Source organism: Carcharhinus amblyrhynchos, chromosome 6 (assembly GCF_965287045.1).
Source record: "Carcharhinus amblyrhynchos chromosome 6, sCarAmb.v2.hapA, whole genome shotgun sequence".
In the NCBI taxonomy this organism is placed as follows: domain Eukaryota; kingdom Metazoa; phylum Chordata; class Chondrichthyes; order Carcharhiniformes; family Carcharhinidae; genus Carcharhinus; species Carcharhinus amblyrhynchos.
In genome coordinates, this window is record NC_137329.1 from 118562157 (window position 1) to 118574850 (window position 12694).

At 48.1% G+C, this 12694-nt stretch overlaps 1 protein-coding gene across 1 annotated transcript in view; it reads right to left on the reverse strand.

The window, feature by feature from the left end:
* The window catches only part of c6h12orf56 (chromosome 6 C12orf56 homolog), a 57381-nt gene that overhangs the window by 19924 nt on the left and 24763 nt on the right, over positions 1 to 12694 (reverse strand). The window contains exons 4-5 of the mRNA XM_080191752.1: positions 6009 to 6426; positions 5842 to 5921 (exon numbers count right to left, since the gene is read on the reverse strand). Coding sequence (XP_080047878.1) covers positions 5842 to 5921; positions 6009 to 6426 — 498 coding nt within the window. The remainder of the gene's footprint in view (positions 1 to 5841; positions 5922 to 6008; positions 6427 to 12694) is intronic.

The window sequence follows — 12694 nt, forward strand, 5'->3', positions numbered from 1 at the left end:
AAAGGAGAAGGAGGCCATTCAGCCCATCAAGTTTTCACCGACAACAATCCCACCCAGGCCCCTATCCCCATAACCCCACATATCCACTCTGCTAGTCTCTGTAACATTGAGGGACAATTTAGCATGGTCAGTCAACCTAAACTGCACATCTTTGGGCTGTGGGAGGAAACCAGAGCACCTGGAGGAAACCCATGCAGACACGGGGAGAATGTGCAAACTCTACGCAGATGGTCACCCGAGGCCAGAATTGAACCCCAGTCCCTGGTGTTGTGAGGCAGCAGTGCTAACCACTGTGCCGCCCTCATTTAAGGAAGGGATATAAATGCATGAGAAACTGCACAAGAAAGATTCACTCAACTAATTCCTGGGAGGGGAAGGTTGCTTAATGAGGAAAGATTGGTACTGTATGTCATGTTGGCCTTCATCGCGAGATGTTTGAAGTACATGAACAGGGATGTGTTGTTGTAATTATACAGGGCCTTGGTGAGGCCACGCTCAGAGTATTGTGTGCAGTTTTAGTCTCCTTTTCTGAGCAAGGATGTTCTTGCACTCGAGGGAGTGCAGCGAAGGTTTCCCAGGCTGATTCCAGGGATGGCGGGACTGAAATATGAGGCAAGATTGACTAGGTTAGGATTGTTTTTGCTGGAGTTCAGATGTACGAGGGTGGAATCTCATAGAAACTTATATAATTCTAACGGGACTAGACAGGGTAGATGCAGGGAGGATGTTCTCGATGGTGGGAGTGTCCAGAACCAGGGATCACAGTCCAAGGATTCAGAGTAGACCATTTAGGATGGGGACGAGAAGACATTTCTTCACCCAAAGACTGGTGAGCCTGTGGAATTCATTACCACAGGAAGTAGTTGATGCCAAAACGTTGAATGTATTCAAGAGGCGGATAGATATAGCACTTGGGGCGAATGGGATCAAAGATTATGGGGAGAAAGCAAGCCTTTGATTGGATGATCAGCCATGATCGTGATGAATGGTGACGCAGGCCGGAAGGGCCAAATGGCCTCCTCCTCCTCCTATCCTCTATGTTTCTAGGTATCCATTGGAGTTTAGAAGAATGAGAGATGATCTTATTGAAACAAATAAGATCCTGAGGGGACCTGACAGGGCGGATGCTGAGAGGATGTTTCTCTTTGTGGGAGAGGCTAGAACTAGGGGACACGGTTTAAAAATAAGGGATCTCCAAGTTCAGGCAGAGAAGAGGGGGAGAATTATTTATCTCTCAGAGGATCGTGACCGTTCGGAACTCTCTCCTCAGAGAGTTTTGGAGGCAGCGTCAAAGAGTATTTGCAAAGCAGATTCTTGATTGACAAGGAGTCAAAGGTTCTGGCGGGGGTGGGGGCGGGTAGATGCAATATGGAGTTGAGGCCACATTCAGACCAGCCCTGATCTTATTGAATGGCACTGTAGGCTCAAGGAACTCAATTACTTTTTTTTATACATTTGTGGGACATGGGTATCGCTGGCTGGGTCAGCATTTATTGCCCATCCCCGGTTGCCTGAGGCCAGTTGAGTGTCAACCACATTGCTGTGGCTCTGGAGTCACAGGTAGGCCAGACCGGGTAAGGATGGCAGATTTCTTTCCCTAAAGCACATCAGTGAACCAGATGGGTTTTTCTGACAATCGACAATTGTTTCATGGTCATCAGTAGATTCTTAATTCCAGATTATTTTTTAAACTGAATTCAAATTCCACCATCTGCCGTGATGGGATTCGAACCCAGGATCCCCAGAACATTAGCTGAGTTTCTGGATTAATAGTCTAGCAATAATACCACTAGGCCATCAGCTCCCCTAAATGAATGGCCTATTTCTGCTCCTAATTTGAAAAAGTTAAGAAGTTTATTTATTAGTCACAAGTAGGCTGACATTAAGAAATAGGAAATAGGAAATTAACACTGCAATTAAGTTATTATGACAATCCCCCTAGTCGCCACACTCCGGCGCCTGTTTGGGTACACTGAAGGAGAATTTAGCATGGCCGATGCACCTAACCAGCACGTCTTTCAGACTGTGGGAGGAAACCAGAGCACCCGGAGGAAACCCACACAGACACAGGAGAACATGCAGACTCTGCTCAGACAGTGACCCAAGCCGGGAATTGAACTTGGGTCCCTGGCTCTGTGAGGCAGCAGTGCTAACCACCATGTTACCCATATTTGAATATTCTTATTTCCCCCAAAAATACACAGTTTTGGTTAAATGAATAACTGAGGTCTGAAGATCCCTTGGGAATCCCTGAAAGATTAAATTAGGCATGACACGGTAGCACAGTGGTTAGCGCTGCTACTTCACAGCTCCAGGGACCTGGGTTCGATTCCCAGCTTGGGTCACTGTCTGTGTGGAGTTTGCACATTCTCCCCATGTCTGCTTGGGTTTCCTCCAGGCGCACCAGTTTCCTCCCACAGTCCAAAGATGTGCGGGTTAGGCTGATTGGCTATGCTAAAAAATTGCCCTTAGAATCCTGAGATGCATAGATTAGAAGGATTAGCGGGTAAATATGTCGGGATATGGGGGTAGGGCCCGGGTGGGATGGTGGTGGGTGCAGACTCAATGGGCCGAATGGCCTCTTTCTGCACTGTAGGGTTTCTATGATGATCTGTAAACCTTATTTTTCTCCAGTGTGTGACATTTCTATAGCAGGTGTCACACTGTGTGAATTATTTTAGCATATGATTTAAAATTCAGATTTGAAACTTTTTATTTATATTTTAAGTAATGGTGATTGAAATTATTCAGGAAAACTCTCAAAATCAACGTCACTACGGATTACATCAGATACATTAGTGTGTTTAGGCAATGTGACTAAGACTAGGGGCACAGTGACTAGGCATTGCTGCCTCACAGCAGTGCCTAACCGGGCTTGATTCCCGGTCTGGGTCACTGTCTGTGCAGAGTCAGCACATTCTCCCCGTGTCTGCGTGGGTTTCCTCCAGTTCCCTCCCACTGTCCAAAGACGAGCAGGTTAGGTTGACTGGCCATGCTAAATTAATCCTAGTTTCAGGGGGACGAGCAGGATAAATATGAGGGCTTATCACAATCGGGTTTGGACGGGATTGTGGTCAGTGCAGATTTGACGGGCAGAATGGCCTCCTCCTGCAAAGTAGGGATTCTATGATTTAGCAGACAGAGGCCATTCAGCCCATTGAGTCTGCCCTGTCATTCCGATATGGCCATTCTTAACTCCACTTTCTCACCTTATCCCCATAACCCTCGATTCCCTTACTGATGTCCATCGCAACCTTGAACATACTTAATGACCCAGCCTCTACATAAGAACATAAGAAATAGGAGCAGCAGTAGGCCATCTGGCCCTTCGAGCCTGCCCCGCCATTCAATAAGATCATGGCTGATCTGTCGTGGCTCAGTTCCACTTTCCCGCCCTCTCCCCATAACCCTTAATCCCCTCTCCTATCAAAAACCCATCAACCCGCGTCTTAAAAATATTTAGCAAGGCAGCCTCCACCACTTCAACGGGCAGAGAATTCCAGAGATTCACCACCCTTTGAGTGAAGAAGTTCCTCCTCAACTCCGTTCTAAACCGCCCCCCCTTTTATCTTGAGGCTGTGCCCCCTAGTCCTACTGTCTTTTTTGAGCGGGAAGAGTCTCTCCACCTCTATCCTATCCATCCCATTCATCATCTTATACGTCTCAATAAGATCTCCCCTCATTCTTCTAAACTCTAACGAGTACAAGCCTAGTTTATTCAGCCTCTCCTCATAGCTCAACCCCCTCAACTCCGGTATCAGCCTAGTAAACCTCCTCTGCACTCCCTCCAAGGCCAAAATATCTTTGCGCAGGTGCGGCGCCCAAAACTGCACACAGTACTCCAGCTGCGGCCTCACCAATGCCCTATACAGCTGCAGCAAGACCTCCCTACTTTTATATTCAATCCCCCTCGCTATGAAGGCCAGCATCCCATTCGCCTTCCTGACCACCTGCTGCACCTGCAAGCTGGGTTTTTGCGACTCATGCACAAGGACCCCGAGGTCCCTCTGCACCGTCGCCTGCTGCAGTTTTTCACCCCGTAAGTAATAGTCCTTCCTACCATTCTTCCTACCAAAGTGGACCACCTCACACTTGCCAACATTAAATTCCATTTGCCATTTCCTGGCCCATTCGCCCAGCCTATCTAGATCCTTCTGCAGACTCTCCACACCCTCCGCACAATTTGCCGTTCCCCCAATCTTGGTGTCATCAGCAAATTTCGACACCCTACACTCGGTTCCCTCCTCCAGATCATCTATATAAATGGTAAAAAGCTGAGGCCCCAGCACCGACCCCTGGGGCACTCCACTCGTCACCATCCGCCAATCCGAATAGCACCCGTTGACCCCCACTCTCTGCCTCCTATTTGACAACCAATCCTCTATCCACGCTAACACCCTACCCCCAACTCCATGTCCCCCGACCTTCTGCAATAACCTCTTGTGAGGTACTTTGTCAAACGCCTTCTGAAAATCTAGAAACACCACATCCACCGGCACTCCTCTATCCACCGCCCTAGACACATCCTCATAGAACTCCAGTAAATTTGTCAGACACGACTTCCCTTTAATGAAACCGTGCTGCGTCTGCTCCATCAAGCAATTCCCTTCAAGATGCCTCGCTATTTCCTCCTTAATGACGGATTCTAACATTTTACCTACCACAGACGTTAAACTAACAGGCCTATAATTCCCTGCCTTTTGCCTGGCACCCTTCTTAAACAACGGCGTAACATTAGCCGTTTTCCAATCATCCGGCACTTCCCCGGAATCCAGCGACGTCTGGAAAATAACCACCAAGGCATCCACTATCACCTCCGCCGCTCTCTACCGCAAGGAATTCCACAGATTGACTATCCTCAGAGAGGAAATCCCTCCTCATCTCTGTCGTAAATGGATGATCCCTTTGTTAAGATTCTGCCCTCAGGGTCCTAGACTCTCCCACAAGGGGAAACAGCCTCTCAGCATCGACCCTGTGAAGTCCCTGAAAATCCGATATGTCTCAATAAGGTCACCTCTCATTCTTCTAATCTCCAATCAGTACAGGCCCAACCTACTCATCCTTTCCATGTATGAAAACCTGGGATCAACCTGGTGAACCTTCCGTAGGCTGCCTCCAATGCCAGAATATCTTTCTTTTTAATAAGGGGACCACAGCTGTTCACAACATCAATGGGGATGAAACAGAAAGGGTTGAGAGCTTCAAGTTTTTAGGTGTTCAGATCACCAACAACCTGTCCTGGTCCCCCCCATACTGACACTATAGTTAAGAAAGCCCACCAACGCCTTTACTTTCTCAGAAGACAAAGGAAATTTGGCCTGTCAACTACGACTCTCACTAACATTTATAGATGTACCATAGAAAGCATTCTTTCTGGTTGTATCACAGCTTGGTATGGGCTCCTGCTCTGCCCAAGACCGCAAGGAACTACAAAAGGTTATGAATGTAGCCCAATACATCACACAAACCAGCCTCCTATCCATTGACTCTGTCTACACTTCCCACTATCTTGGCAAAGCAGCCAGTGTAATTAAGAACCCCTCACATTCTCTCTTCCACCTTCTTCCATCAGGAAAAAGATACAAAAGTCTGAGATCACACACCAACCAATTCAAGAACAGCTTCTTCCCCACTGCCATCAGACTTTTGAATGGATCTACCTTGCATTAAGTTGATCTTTCTCCACACCCGAGCTATGATTAACTCTACATTCTGCACTCTCTCATTTCCTTCTCTATGAACGGTATGTTTCCTCTGTATAGCGCGCAAGAAACAATAGTTTTCACTGTATGTTAATACACCTGACAATAATAAAATCAAACCAAAAACAGCAGGAGTTACCTGTGCGATTTGGGCCCTCGAGCCGGAGATAATGTTGCATTTATTCTTGCATACGCTGGATCCTGCATTAGTGTCGACCGCTGTGGCGTACATTAAAAGAAACGAAGCATTAATGAAGATGAAGATGAATTAAGGCAGCAAAATACCAGAGCCTCCCCTGTACTTACAATCATATAATTGTTCCACGCACTTTTTAAATGGAGGAAGATCAGCGAGGACATAGAGATGATGTAGAGGTGAAGCTCGGACTTCTGTTGCTTGTGTTGTCTGGTTATCCTCTTGTCTGGCTCTGGTGTGGTGTCGCTTGCATCCGATCGATGTTCCTTAGCTTTCCTGTGCCAGCTGTAAGGACTTCCTGCTAACTGTTCCGTGGACACTGAGCTGTAAGGAGGAGCTCTCGGTGCTGGCACGGTTGCCGAACTTTCCTTCGGGGGTTCTGGCAGCGGGCGGCCGTTCGGAGGCGCGGATACGGAGCGCTCTGCGCTGCGTTGATCTGACAGTTTCAAATTCTTCAAGGCGGAGGTCGGGAAGGAGGCCGGATGCTTCCGGGTGGAATACGGCTCCCCGGATTCTGCTGCGTTCTCCCTGCGTGCGAGAAACAGGCTGGTCAATTAAGAGGAATATTCCTCAGGAAGGAGCGTGGGAACAGGAGGAGGCCATTCAGCCCCTTGGTACAGGGCTGAAAACTGCCCACAGTTGGAATATTGCGAGGAATTTTGGGCCCCGTAACTAAGGGAGGACGTGCTGACCTTGGAGAGGGTGCAGAGGAGGTTCACCAGAATGATCCTGGGAGTGAGAAGCTTGACGTATGAGGGACATTTGAGGGCTCTGGGTCTGTGCGCGATAGAGTTTAGACGGATGAGGGGAGGATCTTATTGAAATTTACAGGATACCAGGAGTGGATAGGGAAGATGTTTTCATTGGTAGGAGAGACTAGGATCTGTGGGCACAGTCTCAGAATAAAGCGACAACCCTTTAGAACCAAGATGAAGGAGAATTTCTTCAGTAGGAGGTGAGTCCCTCAGTGTATTTATTAGAGTTGTGTTAACACTGCAATGAAATTACTGAGAAAATTTCCTTGTCGCCACACTCCAGCACCTGTTCGGGTACACTGAGGAGAATGAGCATGGCCAACGTGGCCAACCAGCACGTCTTTCGGACTGTGGGAAGAAACTGGAGCACCAGGAGGAAACCCATGCAGACATGGGGGGAACGTGCATATTCCGCACAGACAATGACCCCAGCCGGGAATCGAACCCAGGGTCCAGAGCGCTGTGAGGTAGCAGTGCTAACCACTGGTGTTGACCATTCCCCATGACGTATGAGGGACATTTGAGGGCTCTGGGTCTGTGCGCGATAGAGTTTAGACGGATGAGGGGAGGATCGTATTGAAATTTACAGAATACCAGGAGTGGATACCAGGAGTGTTGATCACCCCACCAGCCCCGCTCCATAACCTCATTCAGAGTCCACCCCTCCATCATGACATCGTGGGACCTGCTTCCGGGGTTTGTTTTCCGGAGTGTTCTAAAAGTTCGGCAGGAAAAGAAATTCGGCGGAAGTGCGGCCGGCAGGCTACACATCACTTTTCCCGCCTTGTACACCACGTGGAGGGAACCTTGCTTCTCGAGTTGCTGTATTTACCTCTAAAAAATATAATTTAGAAAATGGCCTCAGCAGCAGCCAATCCACCATCTGTGGACGCAGCTGGGGCCAGGCAAGTGTGGAGGGCCTCAAAGTGGGCCTGAAATGCTAGGCCCCACAGCCTGTGGCCTAGTTCCTGCACGACACCCTGAGGAGACTCACAGGCTGACCGGAAAACTCCAACTATCCTCCATTGGTTACCGTGCCGCTTGCGTATCTTGGCTGCCGTTCCTACCTTCTGGTAAGTTTATTTGGATACAATAAACTAGCCAGCCGTGTGAGTTTTCTCAACAGCCTGGCTCCAGGCACACTCTCATGTGGGGGGTACAAAACCTTCCCTCCAAGGAGGGGAAAAAAAAAGAATCTTCTCTGAACAAGGGTGGCGCAGTGGTTAGCACTGCTGCCTCACAGCACCAGGAACCCTGGTTCACTTCTGGCCTCGGGTCACTGTCTGTGTGGAGCTTGCACGTTCTCCCTGTGTCTGCGTGGGTTTCCTCCAGCTGCTCCGGTTTCCTCCCACACTCCAAACACGTGCGGGTTAGCTGGATTGGCCATGCTAGAACGTCCAAAGGGAAATTAGCAGGATAAATATGTTGGGTTATGGGGATAGGGCCTGGATGGGATGCTGTGTCGGAGACTCAGTGTGGATTCAATGGCCTCCTTCTGCACTGTAGGGATTCTATGATTCTAATAGTGAGAAACCATCAGTCAGACACGGAAGTATGATGCAAAGGCTGAAGTTTACAAGATTTTCCAAAAGAAAGCCTACACATCTTGGGACACTAAGGGAAAGTTTGGGCGGCACGGTAGCACAGTGGTTAGCACTGCTGCTTCACAACTCCGGTGACCTGGGTTCGATTCCCGGCTCAGGTCACTGTCTGTGTGGAGTTTGCACATTGTCCTCGTGTCTGCGTGGGTTTCCTCTCACAGTCCAAAAGATGTAGGTTGATTGGCCATGCTAAAAATTGTCCCTTAGTGTCCCGAGATGCATAGGTTAGGGGGATTAGCGGGTAAAATATGTAGGGATATGGGGTCGGGTGTGAGTGGAATTGTGGTCGGTGCAGACTCGATGGGCCAAATGGCCTCTTTCTGCATTGTAGGGTTTCTAAAGAAATCACCCTGTCAGCGTTTAACTTGGAGGGGAGGGGACGGGAGGGCATCAAACTCAGAGCAACAAAAGAAAGTGGGTGTGCAGTGAATATTACGATTAGCGTGGCCAATAATCAGGTTTTGAAGTACTCTTCCTCAAACCAGTGTCCGTCTCTTCCACGTTGTGCGCAACGGATAACTAGCTGGCATTTGATGCCTGCGACCTTTTGCATAATTAGTGTCTGTGCTCAGTGACACGGCTGGATTCACACGACTTTGTAAACAGAGCCAATTTAATCTGAAAAGTGGCCGTGTCTCTGGACGGTAATCCAGGCGGAGAGGACTTGGGTTTCTCTGAGCGCCGTCACGTGAATCATTGACTTACCTTTCAGATAGTGCGGTGAGAAAAGTACGTGTCAGCTTAATCTGGATTTGGGTTACGGTCTCCACTTTCCCCTTTTAGAAAGGCCTTTCTGAGGCTAGTTAGGGAAAAGCTGACCCTGCTTCTCTGCATGGTCAAATGCTTCAAATCCTTTTTGAATATATTTATCAACCAGCTCTCTAATGTGTTAAAATAAAAGGAGTTCAAGGTGGAATACCCTGAGATATTGGCCAGAACTTTACCGCCCCAATTTAATTCTCCATTGGCAGGATTTTCGCCCGGGCAAGGGTTGTAAAGTCCCAGCCATTCTGTTTGGGGTTGATGTCAGGAAGCACTGTTTCACACACGCAATAGCTATTGAGACTGCTGGACTCAGTTGAGGTGATTGTTACCATTGTCACCGTTGAGATTATTGTTAGTTGAAAGTATTAATAGACATGGAACAAAAGGAAATAAATGAGTTAGAACATAGAAAACCACAGCACAAACAGGCCCTTCGGCCCACAAGTTGCACTGATCATATCCCTACCTACTAGGTTTACCTATAACCCTCAATCCCGTTAAATCCCATATACTCATCCAGAAGTCTCTTAAAAGACTCCAATGAGTTCGCCTCCACCACCACCGACGGCAGCCGGTTCCACTCACTCACCACCCTCTGAGTGAAAAACTTACCCCTGACATCTCCTCTGTACCTACTCCCCAGAACCTTAAACCTGTGTCCTCTCGTAGCGACCATTCCAGTCCTGGGAAATAGCCTCTGAGAATCCACCCAATGTATACCTCTCAACGTCTTATAAACCTCTATCAGGTCACCTTAAGAGTTAAGATACCAATAAGTCATGAGTGACAGAAGAGGCTCAAGATCATAAGATACAGAAGCAGAATTAGGCCATTCGGCCCATCGTGTCTGCCCCGCCATTCAATTATGGCTGAAATGTTTCTCAATCCCATTCTCCCATCTTTTCCCTATAACCCTTGTTCCCCTTACCAGTCTAAAGTTTAAGTTTATTTATTAGTGTCACAAGTGCGCTTACGTTAACACTGCAATGGAGTTACGGTGAAAATGCTCTAGTTGCCCCACTCCGGTGCCTGTTTGGGTACACTGAGGGAGAATTTAGCACGGCCGATGCACCCTAACCAGCACGTCTTTCAGACTGTGGGGGGAAACCAGAGCACCTGGAGGAAGCCCAGGCAGATACGGGGAGAACATGCAAACTCCACACAGACAGTGACCCAAGCCGGGAATCGAACCTTGGACCCTGGCACTGTGAGGCAGCAATGCTAACCATTGTGCCACTTTGCCACCCGTTTGGGCCAAACACAGGCAATTGGTACTAAGTTAGTTGTTAAAAGGAACAGTTGGCATGGACATTGGGCTGAAGGGCCTATTTCCATGCTGAAAACCTCTAGGACTCTGTTATATTACAAATGTTAAATGACAAAAAATTTGAAGTGCCCATCTATCCAGTATTTTGCTTAAATTAATATAAAAGACCACTCCAGGATTCTACATTTTAAACCAGGCACTGCTTAGCAACCAGAAGCTGCCTTATCTACAGATACTGAGGGATCACGGTGATTTGTGCTTATGTATGTGTGCGTTATCACATTAAGGATTCTTTCTTTCTTTCGTGATCAATGGGGCTTCCTGAGAGGATAAGCCTGGTTTCCACAGCAACAAGGAGAAAGACTAACATTGCCTCGACATGTAGAGCTTGACATTGGGGGTTGCGAACAAGAACGCAAACATAATTCATGCATCTCGGGGGTAGTTTGGTGCCAAAGGGTAAGGGCCTTGATATCCCTGCTATAGTAACGGTTGTCGCCAGGCAGTGCTGCCTGTTGGAGATAAGGGTTTCCATCACAACATCTTCACAGGATCGTCAGCAATAGGCGCAAACTTATTCAGCGACACATTTCGTTTTGAACTGAAAAGCCAACTTTGAATAGCAGCGATTTGCATTTATTTAAAATGGGTTTAAAAATGTAAAACCAGCGTCGCTTTGATCAAATATGTAGCGACACCATCGGTCGCACTGCCTTCAAAAATGTACAGACGTTTCAGCTTGGGTAGAATCGGAGAGATAGAGAGAGAGAGAGAGAGAGAGAGAGAGCTTCCAAAAGAGAAAATGCTGGAAAATCTCAGCAGGTCTGGCAGCCTCTGGATGGAGAGAGAAGAGCTGACGTTTCGAGTCCAGACAATCCTTTCTCAAAGCTTTGACAAAGGGTCATCTGGACTCGAAAGGTCAGCTCTTTTCTCTCTTCAGCTGCAGTATTTTGCTTTTATCTTAATGTTCAGCCTAACCTCAGCTCACACTGTATCGACACTCCAATGAAAGTAGGCATGCGCCCCTACACGAACGCATCTCGTTGCTAGCGGACACGTCAAAGAGCTGACTATGGTGGCACGGTGGTTAGCACTGCAGCCTCACAGCACCAGTGACCCGGGTTCGATCCCCGGCTCGGGTCACTGTCTGTGTGCAGTTTGCACATTCTCCCCGTGTCTGCGAGGGCTTCCTCCGTGTGCTCCCGTTTCCTCCCACAGTCCAAAAGACGTGCGGGGTAGGTACCCATTCGCCAGGCTGAGTTCACCCTCAGTGTACCTGAACAGGTGCCGGAGTGTGGCGACTAAGGGATTTTCGCTTCATTGAAGTGTTAAACTATTTGTGACACCAATAGATAAACTCCAAACAGTCGATGTATTCATTCTCAGCTCCAAGATCAATCTGGCTGCAAAAACCAGCACTTTGCCCCAAGATCCCCCCGCACCCTTTCCCCTTTGGCTGGTCGGATCACGTGACCTTTCTGATGCACACCCCTTTATGGGGCTAACTACTGCACAAACAGAGAAAGCTGGAAAATCTCAGCGGGTCTGACAGCATCTACAGGGTCCGAACAGGTTAGGTGCCGAGAGGCTTATTTTCCCCTGGCTGGAGTGGTCGCAGTCTCAGAACAAGTGGCCTGAGACAAGGAGAAATTTCTTCAGAGGCTGTTGTGAATCTGTGGAATTATCTATCTACCCCCTCGCGGTGTGAATGCTCAATCATCGAATGTGTTCAAGATAGAGGAAAGATTTATGGAAACTAAGGGGATTAAGGGGTCTAGGCAGGAGATCAACTATGGTCTTACTGAAAAGCAGAGGTGTTAAAGGACCACCTAGTGTATTCCTGCTCTGATTTCCCTTGTCCAGAGATTCCAGAACCACTCCAAGTCGGAATACCGTTCGTGTGTCCTTGTGCACCAGTCACTGAAGGTAAGCGTGCAGGTGCAGCAGGCGGTCATAGAAGGCAAATGGTATGTTGGTCTTCAGTGCGAGAGGTTTCGAGTACAGGAGCAGGGATGTGTTGCTGTAATTATACAGGGCTTTGGTGAGGCCACACTTAGAATACTGTGTGCAGTTTTGGTCTCCTTTTCTGAGGAAGGATGTTCTTGCTCTCAAGAGAGTGCAGCGAAGGTTTACCAGGCTGATTCCGGGGATGGTGGGACTGAAGTATGAGGAGAGATAGACAAAGTTAGGATTGTTTGCACTGGAATTCAAGTGAATGAGAGGGGAATCTCAGAGACTTATAAAACTCTAACAGGATTAGACAGGGAGGTTGTTCCTGAGGGTGGGGGAGTCCAGAATGAGGGGTCACAGTCTGAGGATTTGGAGTAGACCATTTAGGACGGAGGTGAGGAGACATTTCTTCACCCAAAGAGTGGTGAGCCTCTGGAATTCATTACCACAGGAAGTAG